Source organism: Coturnix japonica, chromosome 12 (genome assembly GCF_001577835.2).
Source record: "Coturnix japonica isolate 7356 chromosome 12, Coturnix japonica 2.1, whole genome shotgun sequence".
Classification (NCBI taxonomy): Eukaryota; Metazoa; Chordata; class Aves; order Galliformes; family Phasianidae; genus Coturnix; species Coturnix japonica.
Window position 1 is genome coordinate 16,977,072 of NC_029527.1, and position 17,979 is coordinate 16,995,050.

Below are 17,979 nucleotides of genomic sequence, written 5' to 3' on the forward strand. Positions count from 1 at the left end.
GCCTGCACTGGAGCCGGCCCCGCCCACGCGCTCCGGCCCCGCCCCGCCCGATCGCCGGCAGCCCGCGGCACCAACGCGGACACGCCGAGCCCGTCCGCAGGAGCGGCCTCGCGCGGCGCGGTCACCCCGAGCTCCGCACCGGGCCCGACCGAGGGGCTGTGCCGGCCGCGGCCCCGCAGCGCTGTCCCGCAACGGACGGGCGGCCCCGCGTTCCCCGAGCCGAGAGCGGAGCGGTACGGGCGCGGCTGCGCAGTCACGGCCGCGTGGCGGTGCTCTGCTGCGCGTGGGACGCGGCCCGAACTGCTCGGGGTTGCGGGAGGACAAAGCTCCGGCCCGACGCTAACGCGGGCTCCAGGAGTCTCGAGTGGAACGCCGCTGACCGGGCCCGGTTCCACCACCGCCTCGCACGCCCGTCCTTCCCTCCGCACATTCCAGCGCGTGAGGTTTAATTCTCCCATGTAAATGCACACACAGGACGTTGCTGCAATCACCACCGAACACCACTTCTCTGTTCGCACCTCAAATATGAACCCAGGTATTTGTCCAGACATCTCGGTAAGAATGGGTTCTGCATCCTTAACTTGCTCATTTTCCCCTTCCAGTATTCTGAATGAAGGACGTAGCACGATCTTCCAGCAGAAGAAAGGATTACAGGGCTCTGTCCCCCCTGTCTGCAGGGCTGCACAGCCAGCAGACCATTCTGGGAAGGAGCAGAGGGAAACTAAAGGCACAAACACAATGAAGGCCTCAAAATGTCTGGAAATGAGTCAAGTTCTTACATAGCCCCATGTCAGCACTTTCAGTTCAGGCTGGGTAGGATTTTATTTCCAAACCTTTCTGGAATTGCCTTCTACCTGCAATTTTGCTCTCATTTTCTCCTGTTCCTTCAGCTGCTGTGTACTCTGCTCTGGATGTCAGGAGATCCCCTGTGACACTCCCACATGGAGCACCCACGACACAACTTTTGCACAATGACCCACTAAAGCAAAAAGGTAATATTTAAAGGAAAAGCACCAAGAAGGTCTGAACAGAAAAATGATGATACTTTGAAGAGATCTGAAAACTTTACATTAGAGAAGCTAACAGGAATGCTATCCTACTTCTTATATACATTAAACATATTTAAGAAGCTTACAAAATACATTCCTTTTCATCATGTACAACTTAAACACTACTAGTGTATGAATGCTACCACACCAGAAGAAACTGCTTTGAAGGATGATCCATGTGATCTCAGCTAGAGCCCCTTTAGAGCTGCATCCTTGTTTCCTTTCTGCTAACCTGCTCTCCACTATTAAGTAACATGTCTAACCATATCCTTGGTGTTCCCTCTGAGAACTTACATATCAGATACGTGTTTTTCCACTGTAACTCAAATATAGACACATAATTGCTCCATGATCCCAGAAGGGAGGGCTCCTTTTATCATTACATTTAAATGGCTATAGCATCAATACCTTCATTGTGTAGAATTGCACAAAGTTATCTTCTGATTAACTCTAGACCACAATCAGAACTACTGGTGTTCAGAAATGGCTCCAATACCTGGGGTGAGAGCACATCCCAACTGAGTTTGGGCTGTTAGGTAGAGAGGAATCATCCAGCACTCTCCTCAGACCCTACCCTCAACAGGAAGGAAACCACAAGGATCCCATGCCATGCTTCAGCTACGCTGGATCAAGGGACCAGGACCCTGCACCATGCCTGTCAGCTGGAGGAAGCTGCACACAGAGTTCACACTAAATTACTCTCCACAGTACATACTGGTAAAAGACACTTTGCTCTCATGCATTGCTGCATAGCTGCACAGAAGAACAGGGGTGATTTAGGTCAGCACATTTGCCTTATTAAGGAAAAATGTCAACAGCTGGCCTTAAAGATAGAGACAGAGGAGAGTCCCATGAAGGGTTATGAGGAGGGTCAGCATGGTTCTCTATATAGAACTCAAAGGGAGGATTAGAAAAAGGTGCTTACTTTATAACTGACATCCAGAATTAACATCTAAAGATGTGTACCTGAGCACTGAGAACCCCAGCTGTTGTATCAGAGCATGATTTGGTTGCACTCTGCCCTGTCATTACTAACTTGGAGGTTTCTCAATGGAGAAATGTGTTCTGTACTGACAAAGAGTTCCCTCCCACAACATCAGGTCCTTTTTGGAATGTTCTCTCTTCCTGGAAATACAGTCTATCACCCAGTTACAGGCCCTGATTTTATTACAATCTCATAATGCTGACAGCAAATGCTGCCAGGAATGGAACACCAGGAACCTCCTCATGCCAGAGGAGCACAGAGCAGCACCACGGGCATCCCACACCCACAGCTGCATCACTTCACACCGACCTGTGCTGACCTCGTTCTGCTGTTTGACTACATACAGAAGCCAGCTGCACATCATTTAATTCTTAGCACAGGACATTCGTAACTGAGCAGTGTCTGTGTCAAGAAGCCTGACACACGCTTATTGGTGGAAATCAGGTCTGCTCGATTCCGCTTTCCAGCATTCCTATGACAACACCATTCTCCCATGGTTGAAGTTTTTTATCTGTGCTTAAAGATACACTTAGTACTTGGAAAGTGGAAAAAGTCAGGCATGATGTTATATTTACGCTATGTATACAAATCTCCAATGTCATTTACCAACATGATTGTTTATAGTACAACTCTCACTGAGATCCCCTCCATTTTACTTCCATATCATCAAATTAATGGTTTTCCATGTGTTCTCTTTAATTTTTTTTTACATTCTGTAGGGTCAGCAGAAATGTTATAGATAGAAATAAAACCAGTACTTCATTAACAAAGCAAGGAGGAAGGCTCCTGACTGACAGATTGTAAGGAAGGACCTGCTGGAGGACCCAGAACATTTGGAAGGTAGGAATGTCACCTATTTAGAAGAACACATTCTCCAGATCATCCCTTTCTGGTTATAAATATTTCTAAATAATTTTAAAGACACTGATGCATTCTACATTTGTCTCAGTCTCTGGTTTTCTGCACACAACAGTGCATGAACTGCTTCAGAAAAAAAGAAGTAATAATGGATTCAAGAAAGGTGCTTAAATGTATTTTTTAATTGAAGCTTCTTTTTTGCATTTTGCAGCAAATACTCAGTTTCAGCGCTGCATGATTTTCTCAGTCTCTGTGAGCACAGTATTCCCTTTTTCAGAAAGCCAATTCCATAGCATGAACCAATTCATTTCAGGATGGACGGCATGAAAAACCGTTTGTATACGGATGTTCTGAAAAGCCAGAGCTCCCTCTATCGACTGAGACTGCAGGAAGGACATTTGTCCTGCACACAGGAAAAGATACGGAGGCACTGTCAGCAATTACTTATCTGCAACTGTACCAAACCATTTGAAGTACTGTTTCCTGTTAAAGCTTTCCACATATGAAGATCACTAAAAAAAACTGACATAAAGATTGACATCCCCATATAAAAAAACCTCAAATAGCAACAAAGAAATAACAAAGAATACAGAAAAAGTAAACAACTGAGCAGAAAATAGGAACCTGCTCCGCTTTTCTCACTGTTGTGGCATTCCAGATCAATGGATGCAGCTTCTTCAATTAATATTTCTTTGCTTCACTCACAAACACTGCTAATTCAGACCTCCTTGCCTACCTCATTGGATGTCATTCTGCTCTGCTAAGGGCCTCTGTCCTGCACACCTTCAGTGCTGATAGAAATTGGGGCACTCCAGAAGTAACATCTATACTTATTTCCACAGAAACTACAGCAGCTACAGAGAGCACAACAGCACTGTTGGATAGAGCACATGCTCAGATATAGAATGCTATTTTCCAATACAAATACCAAGACTAGTTGTGCGTTTTTTATTCATGATGAACAAGAGGTTGCATGCCACATATGACTGCTGGCACTGCTGGCACTGCTGAATTGCAGCACCCACCCCTCACTGTGCTCACAGCCACTGCTTGCTCCCCATATATGCTCAGTGTCAATAACTGCATGCAGGATGCTCCTGGCTGATCAGCACAGGCTGAGGAAAAGGGTCAGAAGCTACTAACCGTGCATATAATAGCTTTACTGGTATTACTCACTTTTGTTTTCTGTAACAAATCTGGACCAATGACAATTAGACTCTTCAGATGTCAATTATACTAAAACTAATTTCCTGGCTCTCCTGTATCTTAGTGTCCTTCTACTTTGTCCATACAGAAGACTTTGAGCACAAGCAGTGCTTCACAAAGGTGAAGGCCACCAGGCAGAGAAAGGCAGTGCCTGGCACAACATGGTCATTCAAAGCAATTAAGCAACTGAAAATCAATTTCTGTGCCTGTAAAACAACCCTCAGCTTATTCTTGACCTATCACTCTGCCATTACACCACTACACAATCTGCTGTTATCTTATCTTGCTGCAAGATGCAAACAATGCAACACTATCCCTGCACAAAGCAACAACACTGTGTTGTGGCCCTTCTGCTGGAGCAGGAGAGCAGTGGTCACTGGCAAGGGCTCAAGCTGCATTAGCACATGCTACACACAGCTACTGAACTGCATCTTTTGGAAGTTCAGATCAGTAGCTCCAGCTATTTGCAGCATTATCTTTGAGAATGATTTCCTGAGGCTGAAATGAGCCTGATGCCCCTCACACACTGACCCACCCAGATTTCTGTGGTTCATCTCTGCTGACTATGCATATGCTCCTATTCACAGTGAAGAAAAGGTCCTCCTCCTCATTATTAATCCAAGCCAACTCCACATGATCTGTGCTGTTTTGATTTGGCTGCAGGTACTGCAAGTTAATATCAATAAATTATTTCCAGAAGGGCTCATGACTAACCTCATCTTCTTATACGACAAAAATTATTTTTAACATAAAAGTGGTGCTTTGGGGGTAAAACTACAAGATGTTTTATTCAGAATCCATTATGGTAAAATTCCAAAAACATTTACCATATATGGGGACTGAATGGGAGAGCAAACATTACCATGTGCTGCAAAGAATACTGCTTATTATTTTCTGAGATGTGTGACAGCCTAAAGCAATCTTTTACAGACAGCCCAAGTAATGCTTCCATGTGATATTAAGGATACACAAAGGTGCTGCATCATTACAGGTGACTGTTCCAGGAGTCATTAATATGCAACCAAAGAGCCTGTTTGGAAAAAGGTCATTAGAAAGTACCTAAGAAAAGCAGGTTACTGTTAGTGGCCTTTATCTGCCCACTGCCATCTATACTTGCTGCTAGGCACGACAGAATAGCCTGGCTACGTGCTCTCTGCAGCCCACTTTTGGGAACCAATGCTTGTAAGGTTCCAACACAGAGAACAACCTCCCACCAAAGTCCAGCTGCTACTTTTTTAGCTCTGGAACTGTAGCACTGTTTTGTTTGTTCTTGTCCTGTAACTCCTTGCCCCACAAAAAGCTCAGTGAAACCCAGGCAGTCTCATGCCACCATTTCTAAGCCACCAAAGTCACTGATTTCACAGCTTAGTGGACTGCTTTTACCAAAAAACTGGGCCACACACCCCAGTATTCATTATTCTCGAGTACCAGACAAATGTGAGTTCATAACATCAATAGAAGCCCTGACAGTTCTCAGGGGATTAGCAAAACAAACAAGAAATAAAGATTATTCTCTCCAAAACTTTGCAGTATCCACATATGAAGCATGGGGAAATAAATAATACAGAGCAACAACAACAACAAAAAAGGAAGAATGAGGCCTAACAAGTCTTTGGTACTCTGGATCTGGAGTGATACACAGGACTTAAACTGTAGACACAAAAACTATAAAATAGTTTCCAGTATAAGAACAAAGACCAGCTCATACAGTTATAACAAAGAGTTCAAGAGGAAAATGTGGAGATGAGGAACATGGTAACAGAAATATCAACTGCGAAAGGCAGTGATTAGGGGAACACAGCTGAGAGCAGAAAATACTGCCACGTCTGATATTATTGCTGGTACAGCACCCAGTGTTAAAAATTCAGTATAACAGTAGGCCCAACTGCACAACAAAATGAATCACAAACATTATGCTTAGAACGCCGTTTCTGTAGGCAGAGCAGAGCACATACTTAAACCACGGCACAGTGTAACTTCACACAGAAGGACAAAGTGTGAAGCGTTGGGATGACTCTGCAAGTATGGAAGGTACAGAAATAGTCTGAATGTGCATAACAGCTCTTCAGCTGCAGCAGTAAACTCCAGGCAGAAGCACTTGGGCTGCTGTCCATCTATGCTTCACAAATATATTTGCAACAGGTAAGGCTCCTGCCATGTGAATGAGCACCGACAAATTCAGAGCAGCTTGCAAAAGCTTTTACACACACCTAACAAAATATAATTGAAAGCCAGTTTCTCAGCAAGCCATGTCCACTGACCTTCTGTCTTCATGTATACCAAAATCCTTTGCAGTCATAGGCAAATTTTAGGCTTCATAACTAGACACTATGCAGCATTACTTAGTTGCTACAGAATACTGCAGTGAAAGAATGCATTGCCCCTTATTTCAAATTGCAGTTTGTAACACCGCAATAATGAAACCACTACAAGAGAATAAAATGACCATTAGCTCTTCTAGATGACAGGATCTGAACATTGGGAAGAAAAGAAAAAGAGAAGGGAAAGCACAGCAGGAATTTCTGCTAGAGAAGCAGCACCAAGCAAGGTGCAGGGATGAGTGCTCGGGCAGCAGGAGGAGGCAGGGCTCAGAGCAGCCACCGTGCATCTGACGGGGGCAGAAGAGCTCCACAACAAACGGCAGCCACTGGCTGCAGAGCACAACAGGCAGTGAGTGGGTGCTGGCAGTTCAGCTGAGGACAGAAGGCATTCAGCAGAAAAAGAAAGGGAATAACATTGCTTGATTGCAATTCTCACATTGCACATTTTTGTCACTATTAAATCACAGTATTTTCACTGCATATATTGCTTCTTTGTCCTTGTGAGTTGTACAGTCCCTGCAGAACTGATACATTCACAACAGATGGATGCTGAAATTCGGTATTTTTAAGATTACACTTGGATTTATAAAATTTTAAAGAATTTCAAAGCAAGGAATGTCAGCTGCTGACATTCACATACCTTCACTGTCACCCAGCAAATACGAACATCAAGAAAGAAAAATTGGTGGTGCCTTATTTTTTAAAGATTTTTTTGTAAGATCGAGATCACAAAGAAGGTGACTTGGCACTGTCATGAGAAAGTTAATATGAAATGAGAGCAAAGACAGATTTGCTGCTTACACAATCAATACAGGCAAGAGCAGAACCCACTGGTCCAGAGCATCCTCCCCACTAACACCAAGAATTATTTAACAAGCATTTTAAAGAACTTACTCGTATTTCAAAAGCTTTGTGAAATAATGCAGGTTCAAATGGATTAAATACTTTCACCATTTCCCTGATGTAACAGTGTTAAAACTTCATCTTTCGTAACTTAAAGACAGTGTTTAAGGGCTGAGTTCATGCTTAACACAACTTGTGCTCCACTTAAGTTCACTGCAACAGTTCCAGATATTACCTAGCCCTTTACTGACCCCATATGAACTGTAACTGCTTTTGCAATGCAAGTCGCTAAACACCCCTTATCAACCACATCATTTGAACTGTGTGGTAACTACTTTTGCAATACGAGTTGCTAAACAAAAAGTTATTAACTGAATGCTATGTTAGCTTCTCAAATGCCAAACACACTGATGCCTCCTATAAGATTGATTGGCTGAGCTACGCTCTCCTGATTTCAGTGAATCATAAAATGAGAAACCATAACAGTGATTTTAAAGCTACATGGGGTTGATTTTTAAAATTTTTTACCACTTTATACTGCAATGTTAGCAAAAGCTTTCATATATTATTTAAAGTAGTGCATGATCTGCACTTAACCTGTGAGTTACCTACCATTAATCTGTAACTTCAAGCAGAATCAGCACACTTCCTGCCTAATACCCATGGTCACATGCTAAGATTTCAGTAATTCTAGTCTGAGACATACCAGATATTGCATTAACAATAGGTCAGTTTGGCTTGTCAATTAATAGATCTGAGCTCAGATCAACCAAGAGAAAGAGCTTAAAAACAGTTCCTGAGGCAGGAGCCACAGGCCCTTGCTGAGCCAACACCTGGCTTTCTTCAGAAGAGTCCTAAGTGCAGCCAGCTGAAGTGAAGGTCGGGGTATGTGAAGGGCTGACACATGCACACCTCAGCTTCAGCATGACCAACACTCTGGGGCTGCTTAACACTTGGAGTCTCACAGTCATTTCTGCAGTTTGCCTATCACAGCTCTATTTTGTCTATCATAAAACTTTTCCAGTCGTTTATTTTCACTCCCTTCTGGTCTTTCCTAACTTTGAGGCACTATCTGGAGTACTAGATGACCTTTAGGGACCCCTCCAACCCAAGCCATTCTATGATACCAAAAACTGATAAAACCATGCATGTCACGGCTAGGCAGCTGACACTTAGATAATTCACTGATTTTACTTATTGATAAAGACGTAATAAGCCCACAAACTGAACAACAACATCACTCAGCAGATGGTCTCCCAGCTTGAAAATTTCTACTGCCATGGACGCTCATGATGGACATCCATGGAAAATAAAACCGAGCAACTCTGAAGGTCTACGCTGCTCACAGGCTCCAACAGGCATGGCTTTTACTACAGCATTTTTCTAAGATATCAGATGCTGTATGGCATCAGTGCCTGAGATAGGAACCACAGACACAGCTCCACACTGCCAGTATGGTTTCCTTGGTCATTTACAGACAGTAAGTAAGTAAAAACAATTTTCACCAGTTCTTGCTTGTTTTGGTATTTTCCACACCGCAGAAAGCCACTGTTTGGGATCCACAGCAATTGTTTTGTTTTGTTGGTTTCTTTTTATTCTATTACTATCTTTAGAGCATCTGTTCCCATCATCATCCTTAGGCAAGAACCAGATGTTTCTTTAGACAATACTCAACTTTGGTCATAACTTAAGCTGGTTAAACGTAGATTGACAATGACAACTTACGCACACATCTATCTTTAATAAAGTTATAAGAATTTCAGGACTAAGGAAATGATGTATTTGGGATGATTCCCCCCAGAGCCTTTTATTTAAAAAAACTGCACTGCACAGAAGCGCAATTGCAGAATGCCACATAGGGTGAGCACTGGGTAACCTGGTTGCATTTCAAACTGAATACTGTTAAATAGCCAGATGTTGAAGACTGATATTTACCTTGCAGTTTTACGTGCCTAAGTGCAAAACCAGAACGCACACTGTCTCAGCTTGAGTCTATGTTCAAGCATGCCAAATCTCTGAAGTAAACTGAATCCTGTATGACTAGAAGTCTTTACTGTTAGCTTACCTAGGAAAAGCTCATGACCAAGCAATGACATTGCTTTGGCTATGGCTTGTAGCTGGTTCTGTTAAAAAAAGTTTCTTGCTCTCATTTTAAGTCTTTTTCTTTTTGTTCTTGCTCACTCTTTTCTTTCCCAACTCTACATGGGCCTACACAGACACTAAAATTACTAAAACATCAAAACTCAGCGACATATCAACAAATGCTGCTGGCGCTCCTGAAGGGTTTGTTACGATTTTATCTTAAAGTTCACTTCTATTTTTCAGGATGAGTGTTAGGCAGTAATCCCAAATAAGAGGAGTGGGAGAGGTCGTCTCAGGTTAAGGGCAGAGGGTGAGGTAGGAAGTCTGAAAGCAGTAGATAAACTTTGGACGATGAGATAAACAGGGGCTATGTTAAAGTGCATCAACTTCATATCCATGGCCTTCCACAGCCTCATGGCAAAAGTTTCTCACACTGCACACAGATATCACAGAGATTGCAAGTGCCACTACAAAAGGAAAATGTGAGTACTTTCAGAACAGCCACTATCTCCTGCGTGTATGCAGAGGACATCACAGCTGTCACTTTCTTGCAATAGTGCTTTGTAAGTAAGCAAGCTATATTTAAAATCAAGTATATCAGATCTAACTGAGCCAAGGTTTTAACCAGACAAACCAAAGTCAGGCTGCCATGCTTCATAACTCAAGTTGCTGGATTTGGATATGTTCTAGTTTTGCAATTTGGTTGGTGTTGGTATTCCACATCAGAACACCATGCCTAATAATGGGAGAAAAGGGGACAAGTTTTTTTTTCTGTGGACTGCCTTAAATGGGCATGTGGGGAGGGGCACCGGAAGGGAAGTGAGGAAGGGGACGGGGTTGCTGGCCCGGCTCCCTGCGAGGAGACAACGCGGTCAGAGCTTCCTGCCTTCCACAGCTCCATCGGTGAGATTGGGGACTTGGTACTCTCTTTGTTGAAACTCTCTTGTTGTTGTTTAGCATTATTAGGTTATTAAACTGCCGTTCGTTCTCAGATCACCTTTTTTCCTCCTTCATTTTTTGTTAGACCTAATCGCAATCTCCCTTCCCTTCCCCACTCCCTAAACGCACGTGGCCAGGCCAGGCCGCGCTGTGCCGCTAGAGAAAAGGGGGGGGGGCTTTTGTTCCTGCTGCCCCGGGTTTGTGCCCACTGTCCCGGAGTGAGCTCTAGAGAGAACTCCGTGACAGGATACAAACTTGAAAAATTATTGGCTCTCCTCAAAGGTCACCTGAAACAAAGGTCATGAGTCCAATCACAATGAAAAAGAGCTTGCAAGCAAATAAACCTGAAACTAGTACAACTAGTTCTTTTTCACACGGTTCAGCTGCAAAGTTAACCAGTTCTAGAAGAGCATCCACTTTTCCCAAATACATTACTAGTTCTATTCTTTTAATTGCTATCAGAACAGACATCTCAAATAAAGGTAGACTCTCAATGCTCCTTCCAAGAGGAATTTTTACGCAACTAATAGATCACAACGATAAACCACAATTGAAGATTTTGAAAGCACTTCAGTTACACAGATCCGGGAAAGAAGAAACACGAAGACAAATACTATTTCTTGATATCATCATTAAACTGATACACATAACTGTGCAAGAACAAGTCACAGAACAGAGGCTGTCATTTTGGCAAAGGCCCATTTCAGCACAGTAGTAGGGCCAACTGAAATCAGATTTGGCCAACCTGGCATTGCAGCTTGGTTACCTACTGCAGCCACCACTCCCAGAGCCTCTCAACAAACTGGAATTCTTTATTACAGGAAATAGCTGCAAACAAGGACTACTCTGGCTGCTGTTCTTCCCATCATTCCTTGCTCGTCTGTGATGCACCATCTGACCAACTTAACACGCTACAGAAGTAGTCTTCATTTCAGCAATCAAATAAGCCACCTGCCATGTGAGAAAATGACTAATGCCTGCATCCTTTAAGCTCTTTGTTTCATAGTACAAAAAATAAAAAATAAAAATAACACAGTAGCGTTATTATTTGCTGAAAGAAATTTGCTTTTAAAAACAAGATTCAAAAGTCTTAAGAAAACACACAAGGAGATGATAAATACCAAAGATAAATCTGAGTAACTTACTGCTGCTGTGGCCTCCTCTCCACCTACACAGACAGAAGAAGCACTCTCAGTCACGGACAAGTTCATGGGAGCATCTGTAGTGGATGATGATCTGGGACGACCTGATTGCATATCTTGGGCAGATCTCCTGTTGATCTGCGGACTTCCTTTGGGAGGATCCATCTTGCCCCGCCTGCTGTGCAGGCTTGTCCCTCTCTTCATTTTAGGTGGCACTCTGATCTGCTGAAGCACTCGGTTCAGAGCTGTAGGGTGGGTGGAGACACCATCAATTTCAGCACAGGTGCTTTGGCTTTCCAAATCCACGTCAGACTCCAGATCAGCCTGAACTTGCTGAATATCATGTGGAGAAACTGATGACCTCCTGCGCTGATGCTGGAAAAGGTGCTTCAAACCTTGACCAATCACATTAATGTTCTCCAAAGCATTATGGGTTATTTTGGATAATTTTTGCTCTGATTCGTGTTGTTTTTTGGTCTCTTGATCTTGGGATTTGCCTCCAGGATCAGGGTCATCGCACAACTGTTCACTGCCAGAGGGCTCCATTGATGACAACCAACGGGTTAATTTGACTATTCGTATATAAACATGTCCCCTGTCTTTAAAAGACTTGTGTTTGTTTTAAAAATGCCAAGATTGTCAGCCAATTAGGTGTGCAATTGCTTCAAGAGTGACTACACATGCAGCTGTGCCACGGTGATCTCATGCTTATCTAATGTTAAACAAAAGAGCCATTATTACACATCCATGCAGAAACTAGTAGGTTAAAAAAAAAACAACAACACAATGTACAAAACATGCCATTAACAAAACAAATTTATCAGTTTTCCAAGCATCCCTCAATCCTGGCATTAGTTGCATCTAAGGCTGTGCGCAGAAATCAAAGGTTGTATGAGACAACTCATTTATTGCCCAGGGGGAGAAGCATAGCACAAAGTGAAGCAATAAAGGCTTTTTTCTTTCAAACAAGAAAAAAAAAAAAAAAGAAAAAGAAAAAGAAAAAAAAAAGAAAAAAAAGAAAAAAATGTCTACAAAAGTGGGGAAGAAGAAAGGGAAAAACAAGTTGTTTCTTTTGCCCACAGTAGCATCTAACAGTTACACTTCTATAGAACATGTTAAACTTTTTGGCAGAATTAATTTTGTTCCTTACCAAAGAAACATGCTTCAATCACAACACCTGTCCTGCCTACTTGATTTTCCTGCAGAATGCTTAACTCCACAGTATTTGATAAACGCAAGAAGGCAGAGCATTTCCAAATCAGTTAACCATTTATTTCCAAGCAGTAAGAAATGCCTTATTACTGCCAGCATCTATTGATTACACTGGAAACTAGACAGGAAAGTCAAGCAAGGACAGGCAAGTGAAATCGGCATAGTCTTGTCCATAATTATCAGAGAAAACAGAAACTCCTTTTTAAAAGAAGATGATAGAACCCGTCTGAACAGGCAGAGAGAGAAGCAGCACGGCATGTAGCCCAGCCTCTACCACAGGGAAAACACACAGGTTTCCTGCAGAAGATATCAACCTCTCCTCCTCACATCAGCAGAGCTCAGAAAACAGTTGGTTACACTACTGTGCAACTGAGAACTTGTGTAACACACTGTTGGAAAAGTACAGCAAGGAATGAGGAAGGAAGGGATACAATATCTGAGTTTCACATTAGCACTATGAGATCACATGCTAAGAAGCTGATCATTGTTTTCTTGCAGGAAAACACTTTGATTAGACTTCTATATAAATATAGAAACCAGATCACAGAAGTCTATCTCAATCTTGGCAGTAGGCAGCCTGTGCTTTAAAAAACATTTCATTTGAAATGCAGTGTATGTTTGGGATTTGAGAATATCCGTTTGTATTCTGAAGCAGCTGCAGAAATACACTGCATTGAGATTACAACTGCAGAGCCCTCAATTTTGTACTTCTGAAACCCGACACAGTGGCTTAGAACAGATGTTCCCAGCTGCTTTCTAAACTGGCATCCAAAAACATCCAACTCCCTTCTGGTTTTTTTTGGTTTTTTTTCTTTTCTTTTTTCTTTTTTCCCCTAAACATCACTGCATTAAGCTGGAGGTGAGATGAAATTCAGTACTCATGGAAGCAAACCACTGGAATCTTGCAGTATTTTAGCTGAGTATTTCATAACCATGTTAAAAGCACCAAGTTAAAATATATTATCATTTTAATCAATAACCCATTTAAAGGCAAAGCAATGTGTCACCTCAGAAAAAAATAAAAATATTTACCCATGTTCAGAGAGGAATCGTGGCAGAAACAAAAGATATGACAACCAATCTTCTACTTTTACATACATAATGCTGTAAGTGGTTAGTATCATAGATGGATTTTTAAGCTCTTTCTTAACATTACTTCTACTTTTTTTTCCTAATGTAACTGTTTCTCATGAAGTTGGATGACACGTCCCTATTAATTTATTTTGAGAAAAAATGGCAAAACTGATTTTTCTCATTACCCAGCAGACAGAACAGTTAAGTGAACAAAACTCAATGGCTAAAAAACACGAGTCCCAGAATTACTTGCTGTATGAAATGCAGCCTCGACAGCTGACCTATAACTGCCTTTTCCATTTTAGCTAACTCCCTTGGCATTCATTTTTCAGTTTGGTCTCATGGAAGAGCTATAGGTCGGAACAGAAAAGTCCAATATATTCCTCACCCATCATTTTTACTGTCTACAACATGCTTTCTATGCACATTACCACTGGCAATAGTGTTGATCTAAAACAGTATCACCTCCATCTAACTGAAGTTCCATGCATTCATCAGCTGCTAGAAACCATCAACTGCTCCAATTATCCCTGTTTCAATTTACAAACTCATCTGAAACAAATGAGCCCAGTTAGTTCACAAACATGTCACTGTCATGCCTGTGTGTTCTGTGAACGACTGCTGACTTTACACTGACTTATAATCCAAAATGCTCCTATAGAAGCTTCATGGTCATCTGCTCACATTTCTGTATGGCAAATCCATTGTGAGTCTGAAACAGAGTTTTTCAAACAGCATTTCTGGTACGAAGATCCTTAGATCTACTTATCTGTACTAGTATCTAACTTTGCAGAGAAAAACATTTGTTTTACTCATAAATGAGAAGAACTGTGAGTCAGCAGAATAAATTAGCATGTCTATTTGCCATAACATTCAAGTTTTATGCTTGCTTTCGACTCGTAACAATCCTTATGCTCTCTATTTGAGGGAGGAAAAGCAGTGCCTTCAGGCTGAAGGCTCAGGAACACATTTCTCATCTGTATAAGAATACAGTACACCAGGGACAAAGTTAGTGGTTCTATATTCACAGTCACACCGAGCAGATCATATAACATGATTCCCTCCCAGAACATGGCTGTACAGTCTCTCATTTGTGCAGTTATTTCACAGCAGCAGTGAGAAACAAAGCAGTTGAAAAGGCGAAACTGGTAAAAAAAATATGAGATAACTATGAATATATAAACTAATACTTGCCTCCATCACTTGCCCTTTAGCATGGCTGACATACAGCAGTCCCTCCACTGAACAAAACTGCAAAAAGAAATTGGATATGAGATGCAATTCTTGAAAATGGGAGGAAAGATGTACACAAAGTAAGCATGGTTCCAACTTTCATTTATATATATATATATTTAATTTAAATGTAACTCTGTTTGGAAGCTGAGCTTTTTAAAACTCAAATTTCAACTAACTGAAAGGATACCAGAATAACCGAAGTTAAAACCAGATCTTACAGGATAACTGAGAGATTCTTGGGAAGGCATATTTTCCCTGGGAATTTTTGGCCAGCAGTCAGGGCAGGAAGCAGCTGGACTTCAGGGCAAAGCCTCCAAGACTCATCTGCACCCATTTCACTTTCCCCTCCTTTTAAGTCACCCAGATGCTCTGGGCACAGGTCAGAAAGGTTGCTCTTGTTTATTTTGAGTTCAGCCAGCAGGACACAGAGCTGAGAGCACTTTGAAACACAAGTGCATTTCATGTGCTGCACAAGGAACCTTGTGCAAGTGCTCTGTAACCCAGGCTGAACTGCTGCTGTGCCTCACAGCAATCTGCTAGGAGGCAAACACCAAGCAGCACCCACTGCAGCAGCACCTGTGCACCATTCCTTCAGAACAGACCACTGGAAGCCATGTTGTTCTGGCAAACATAACTCCTTGTACAGGTATAATAAAGAGTCTCGTCAACACACTGAGCATGAATGCAGGAAAGGATTTAGAAGTCCACTCCCACAGGCACCACCCTAACTTAGTTGTCCTGTCCCAGAGAAGGGAGCAAAGTATTCCCAGGGCCACTTCAACCCACTTATTGTTCCTGCAACAAGCCTACAGTCAGGATGGATGCAGGCTGGAGGAACACAGGAGCAGACACACGGCTCCATTTCTGCAACCAGATTTCTGGAGAGCCACACTATTAACACAGCTGATTTGCCCTCATTTTCTAAAGGAAATTAGTTACTCAACCAGTCATTGCCAAGAGCATCACAACTCACAGCACTAACCAGGGCTCCTCCTGGGCTGGTGCTGGCATCCTTGGTCCTCATAAAATCACCAGAAGATGAGCACAATTTTTTGTGTGTTAAGGAATATTTCTCTATAGGCATATGAATGTACAAAGCCTACAGAGAAACTGGGAGAAAACCACGGAGTACTCTGGGAATAGAAAATATTCTGTCTTCCAAAATCTACTATTAGTACAATATTTAAACATCCCTAGTTCTGAACACTGATATTCAACTACAACTAGCTAAAGAATTTTCACATTTATTTTATTCCATAAAAAGGTCAGGTTCATATCTCATTACACAGCTGTAGTCCACAGCTGGCAGGGATCTTACATAGCAGATTCTTACCATCTCTCCTATTTGGAGAAAGAAAAGTATTCTGCTGCTGCTTACAGGAAAGAATGACTTTTAGGAAGAAACAGCCAAGCTGAATTTGAGAAATCTCACTCTGCTTTGCCAAACTCATCCTTAAATAGATTCTGTATCAAGGCAAACAGTTTCACCAGAAAGGCTGATGGGGCAATAGTTACATAATGATAACTGGGAGCCACAGCAAATGATTTATATCCATGGAAAGGTTAATGTATCTTAGAAGTATCATTGTTCAGCAGTAACAAGCAGCAGAGTAAAGACAGAGCTCTGAGTGTTCAAAAGTAACTCTGTCAGCAAGAGGAACTTAGGAGAAACCAGAATGGGTGTAATATCCTGGGGCTGAGGGTTGGCCAACATTTGAAGAGGAAGACAACAGCAACAGAGTAATAATTTGAACAAAAAGGGCAGCTGGATAACAACAGGACAACCCAGCACACAGAGAAACCAGTTTCATTTATTTATTCAGATATTATGACAGAATAATTTTTAAAATTTGAGAATGAAGAATTGAGAGAAAGGTGCAAGAAAATAAAAGTAGAAATTAAATTCAAAATTACAGCAAAGATGACAGCAGGAAAACTTAAGGGACAAAAAACCTGTTGTTTTTATTGGAAAGAACATCAATAGTTTTCAAGACAGTTCCTCCTCCAAAGTTCATGCTAAAAAGGATCTCCTGGAATTCTAGTAAAGCCCAAAAAACTTACAGCTATAGGGCTGCCCCTCAACTGGCCCAAATCCTGATACTGAAGGTTCTCTGTGTAGGAAAGTAAATGGAGCGTGGTTGAAAGAGCAAATTGAAAGTCAACAGGATGATCAGCATAGTAAGTAGCCCAGCTGGAAGACAAGGAAAAACTGCTCAGAGCATGTAATATAAGCCAAATCTCTGTTGAGGCTCTGCGCCTGAGACTTCAGAAAAGGGCAACAGCCCAAAGCCAGCTACATTTGTGCAAATGGCGCACAGAGGTAGGCAGCATGCCCCAAGGAACTGACTGAATTAATTCAAGAGCTTTGGATAAGGAGCCAAACAGAGATGGGAGGCACTGGGTGAAGAGAAACTGCCACTGCAATAGAAGCAGGGGATGCAGGGTACAACAAGAGAACTATTGCCCACTTTTTAAGCCAATTGTACTACAGGGCAAAACTAGCAGAGTAGGATAGCAAGAGGTTTTACTGATTTGTGTTTAATGACTTCCCTAAACCTTGTAACCTATTCCCAGCCAGAATCCAGATGTCAGCAAGGAACTCAGCTGAACAACGCAGATTCTGCTGCCCTTGCTTTCTCTTCTCACATCACAGATGCAGTAGGAATGCAGTCCGGTGGCTGCACAGCCTCAGCCACAGGCATCTTGGATTAAAGTGGCTGTCAGTCCTGTTATGAGACTTTGAGCACGTCAGTCTGTCCCTAATGTTTTCCTATATGCAAAACACGAGCCTTCCAGCAACCTGAAGGAGAGAGAGAACACTGAGGGTGATACCAGTGAAGGTATTTTTAGTGCCTTTTAAGTATTTTAAATAGAGAAAAATACTTAGATTCTTGTGAAAGTAATGAATACGACAGATCTCACTCCTGAATAACTCAGAATGCCAAGGCACTGAATTTTATGAACAATGAGCTGTGCACTTCTGTATGCCTACAGTAAGAATAACTGAAGTCAACTAACACATGAGCTATAAA

General features: G+C 42.1%; 1 protein-coding gene and 1 long non-coding RNA gene across 8 annotated transcripts in view; one reads left to right on the plus strand and one right to left on the minus strand.

The window, feature by feature from the left end:
- The window catches only part of TMCC1 (transmembrane and coiled-coil domain family 1), a 73,378-nt gene that overhangs the window by 47,680 nt on the left and 7,719 nt on the right, over nucleotides 1–17,979 (minus strand). For 2 of the 5 annotated variants that reach the window (XM_015874850.2, XM_015874851.2), the window contains exons 3-4: nucleotides 14,906–14,962; nucleotides 11,429–12,137 (exon numbers count right to left, since the gene is read on the minus strand). In XM_015874850.2, coding sequence (XP_015730336.1) covers nucleotides 11,429–11,971 — 543 coding nt within the window. In that variant the 5' untranslated portion in view covers nucleotides 11,972–12,137; nucleotides 14,906–14,962. The remainder of the gene's footprint in view (nucleotides 1–11,428; nucleotides 12,138–14,905; nucleotides 14,963–17,979) is intronic. The other 3 variants (XM_015874853.2, XM_032447281.1, XM_015874858.2) reach the window with 2 other exon arrangements.
- On the plus strand, nucleotides 63–6,181 carry LOC116654015. Of its 3 annotated transcripts, none has more exons than XR_004308814.1 (3): nucleotides 63–535; nucleotides 891–2,874; nucleotides 3,104–6,181. It is a non-coding gene; the product is annotated as an uncharacterized LOC116654015 (long non-coding RNA). The 3 variants fall into 3 exon arrangements; XR_004308816.1 differs by having other exon boundaries at nucleotides 65–535; nucleotides 891–992; nucleotides 1,633–6,181; XR_004308815.1 differs by having other exon boundaries at nucleotides 70–535; nucleotides 891–992; nucleotides 2,754–6,181.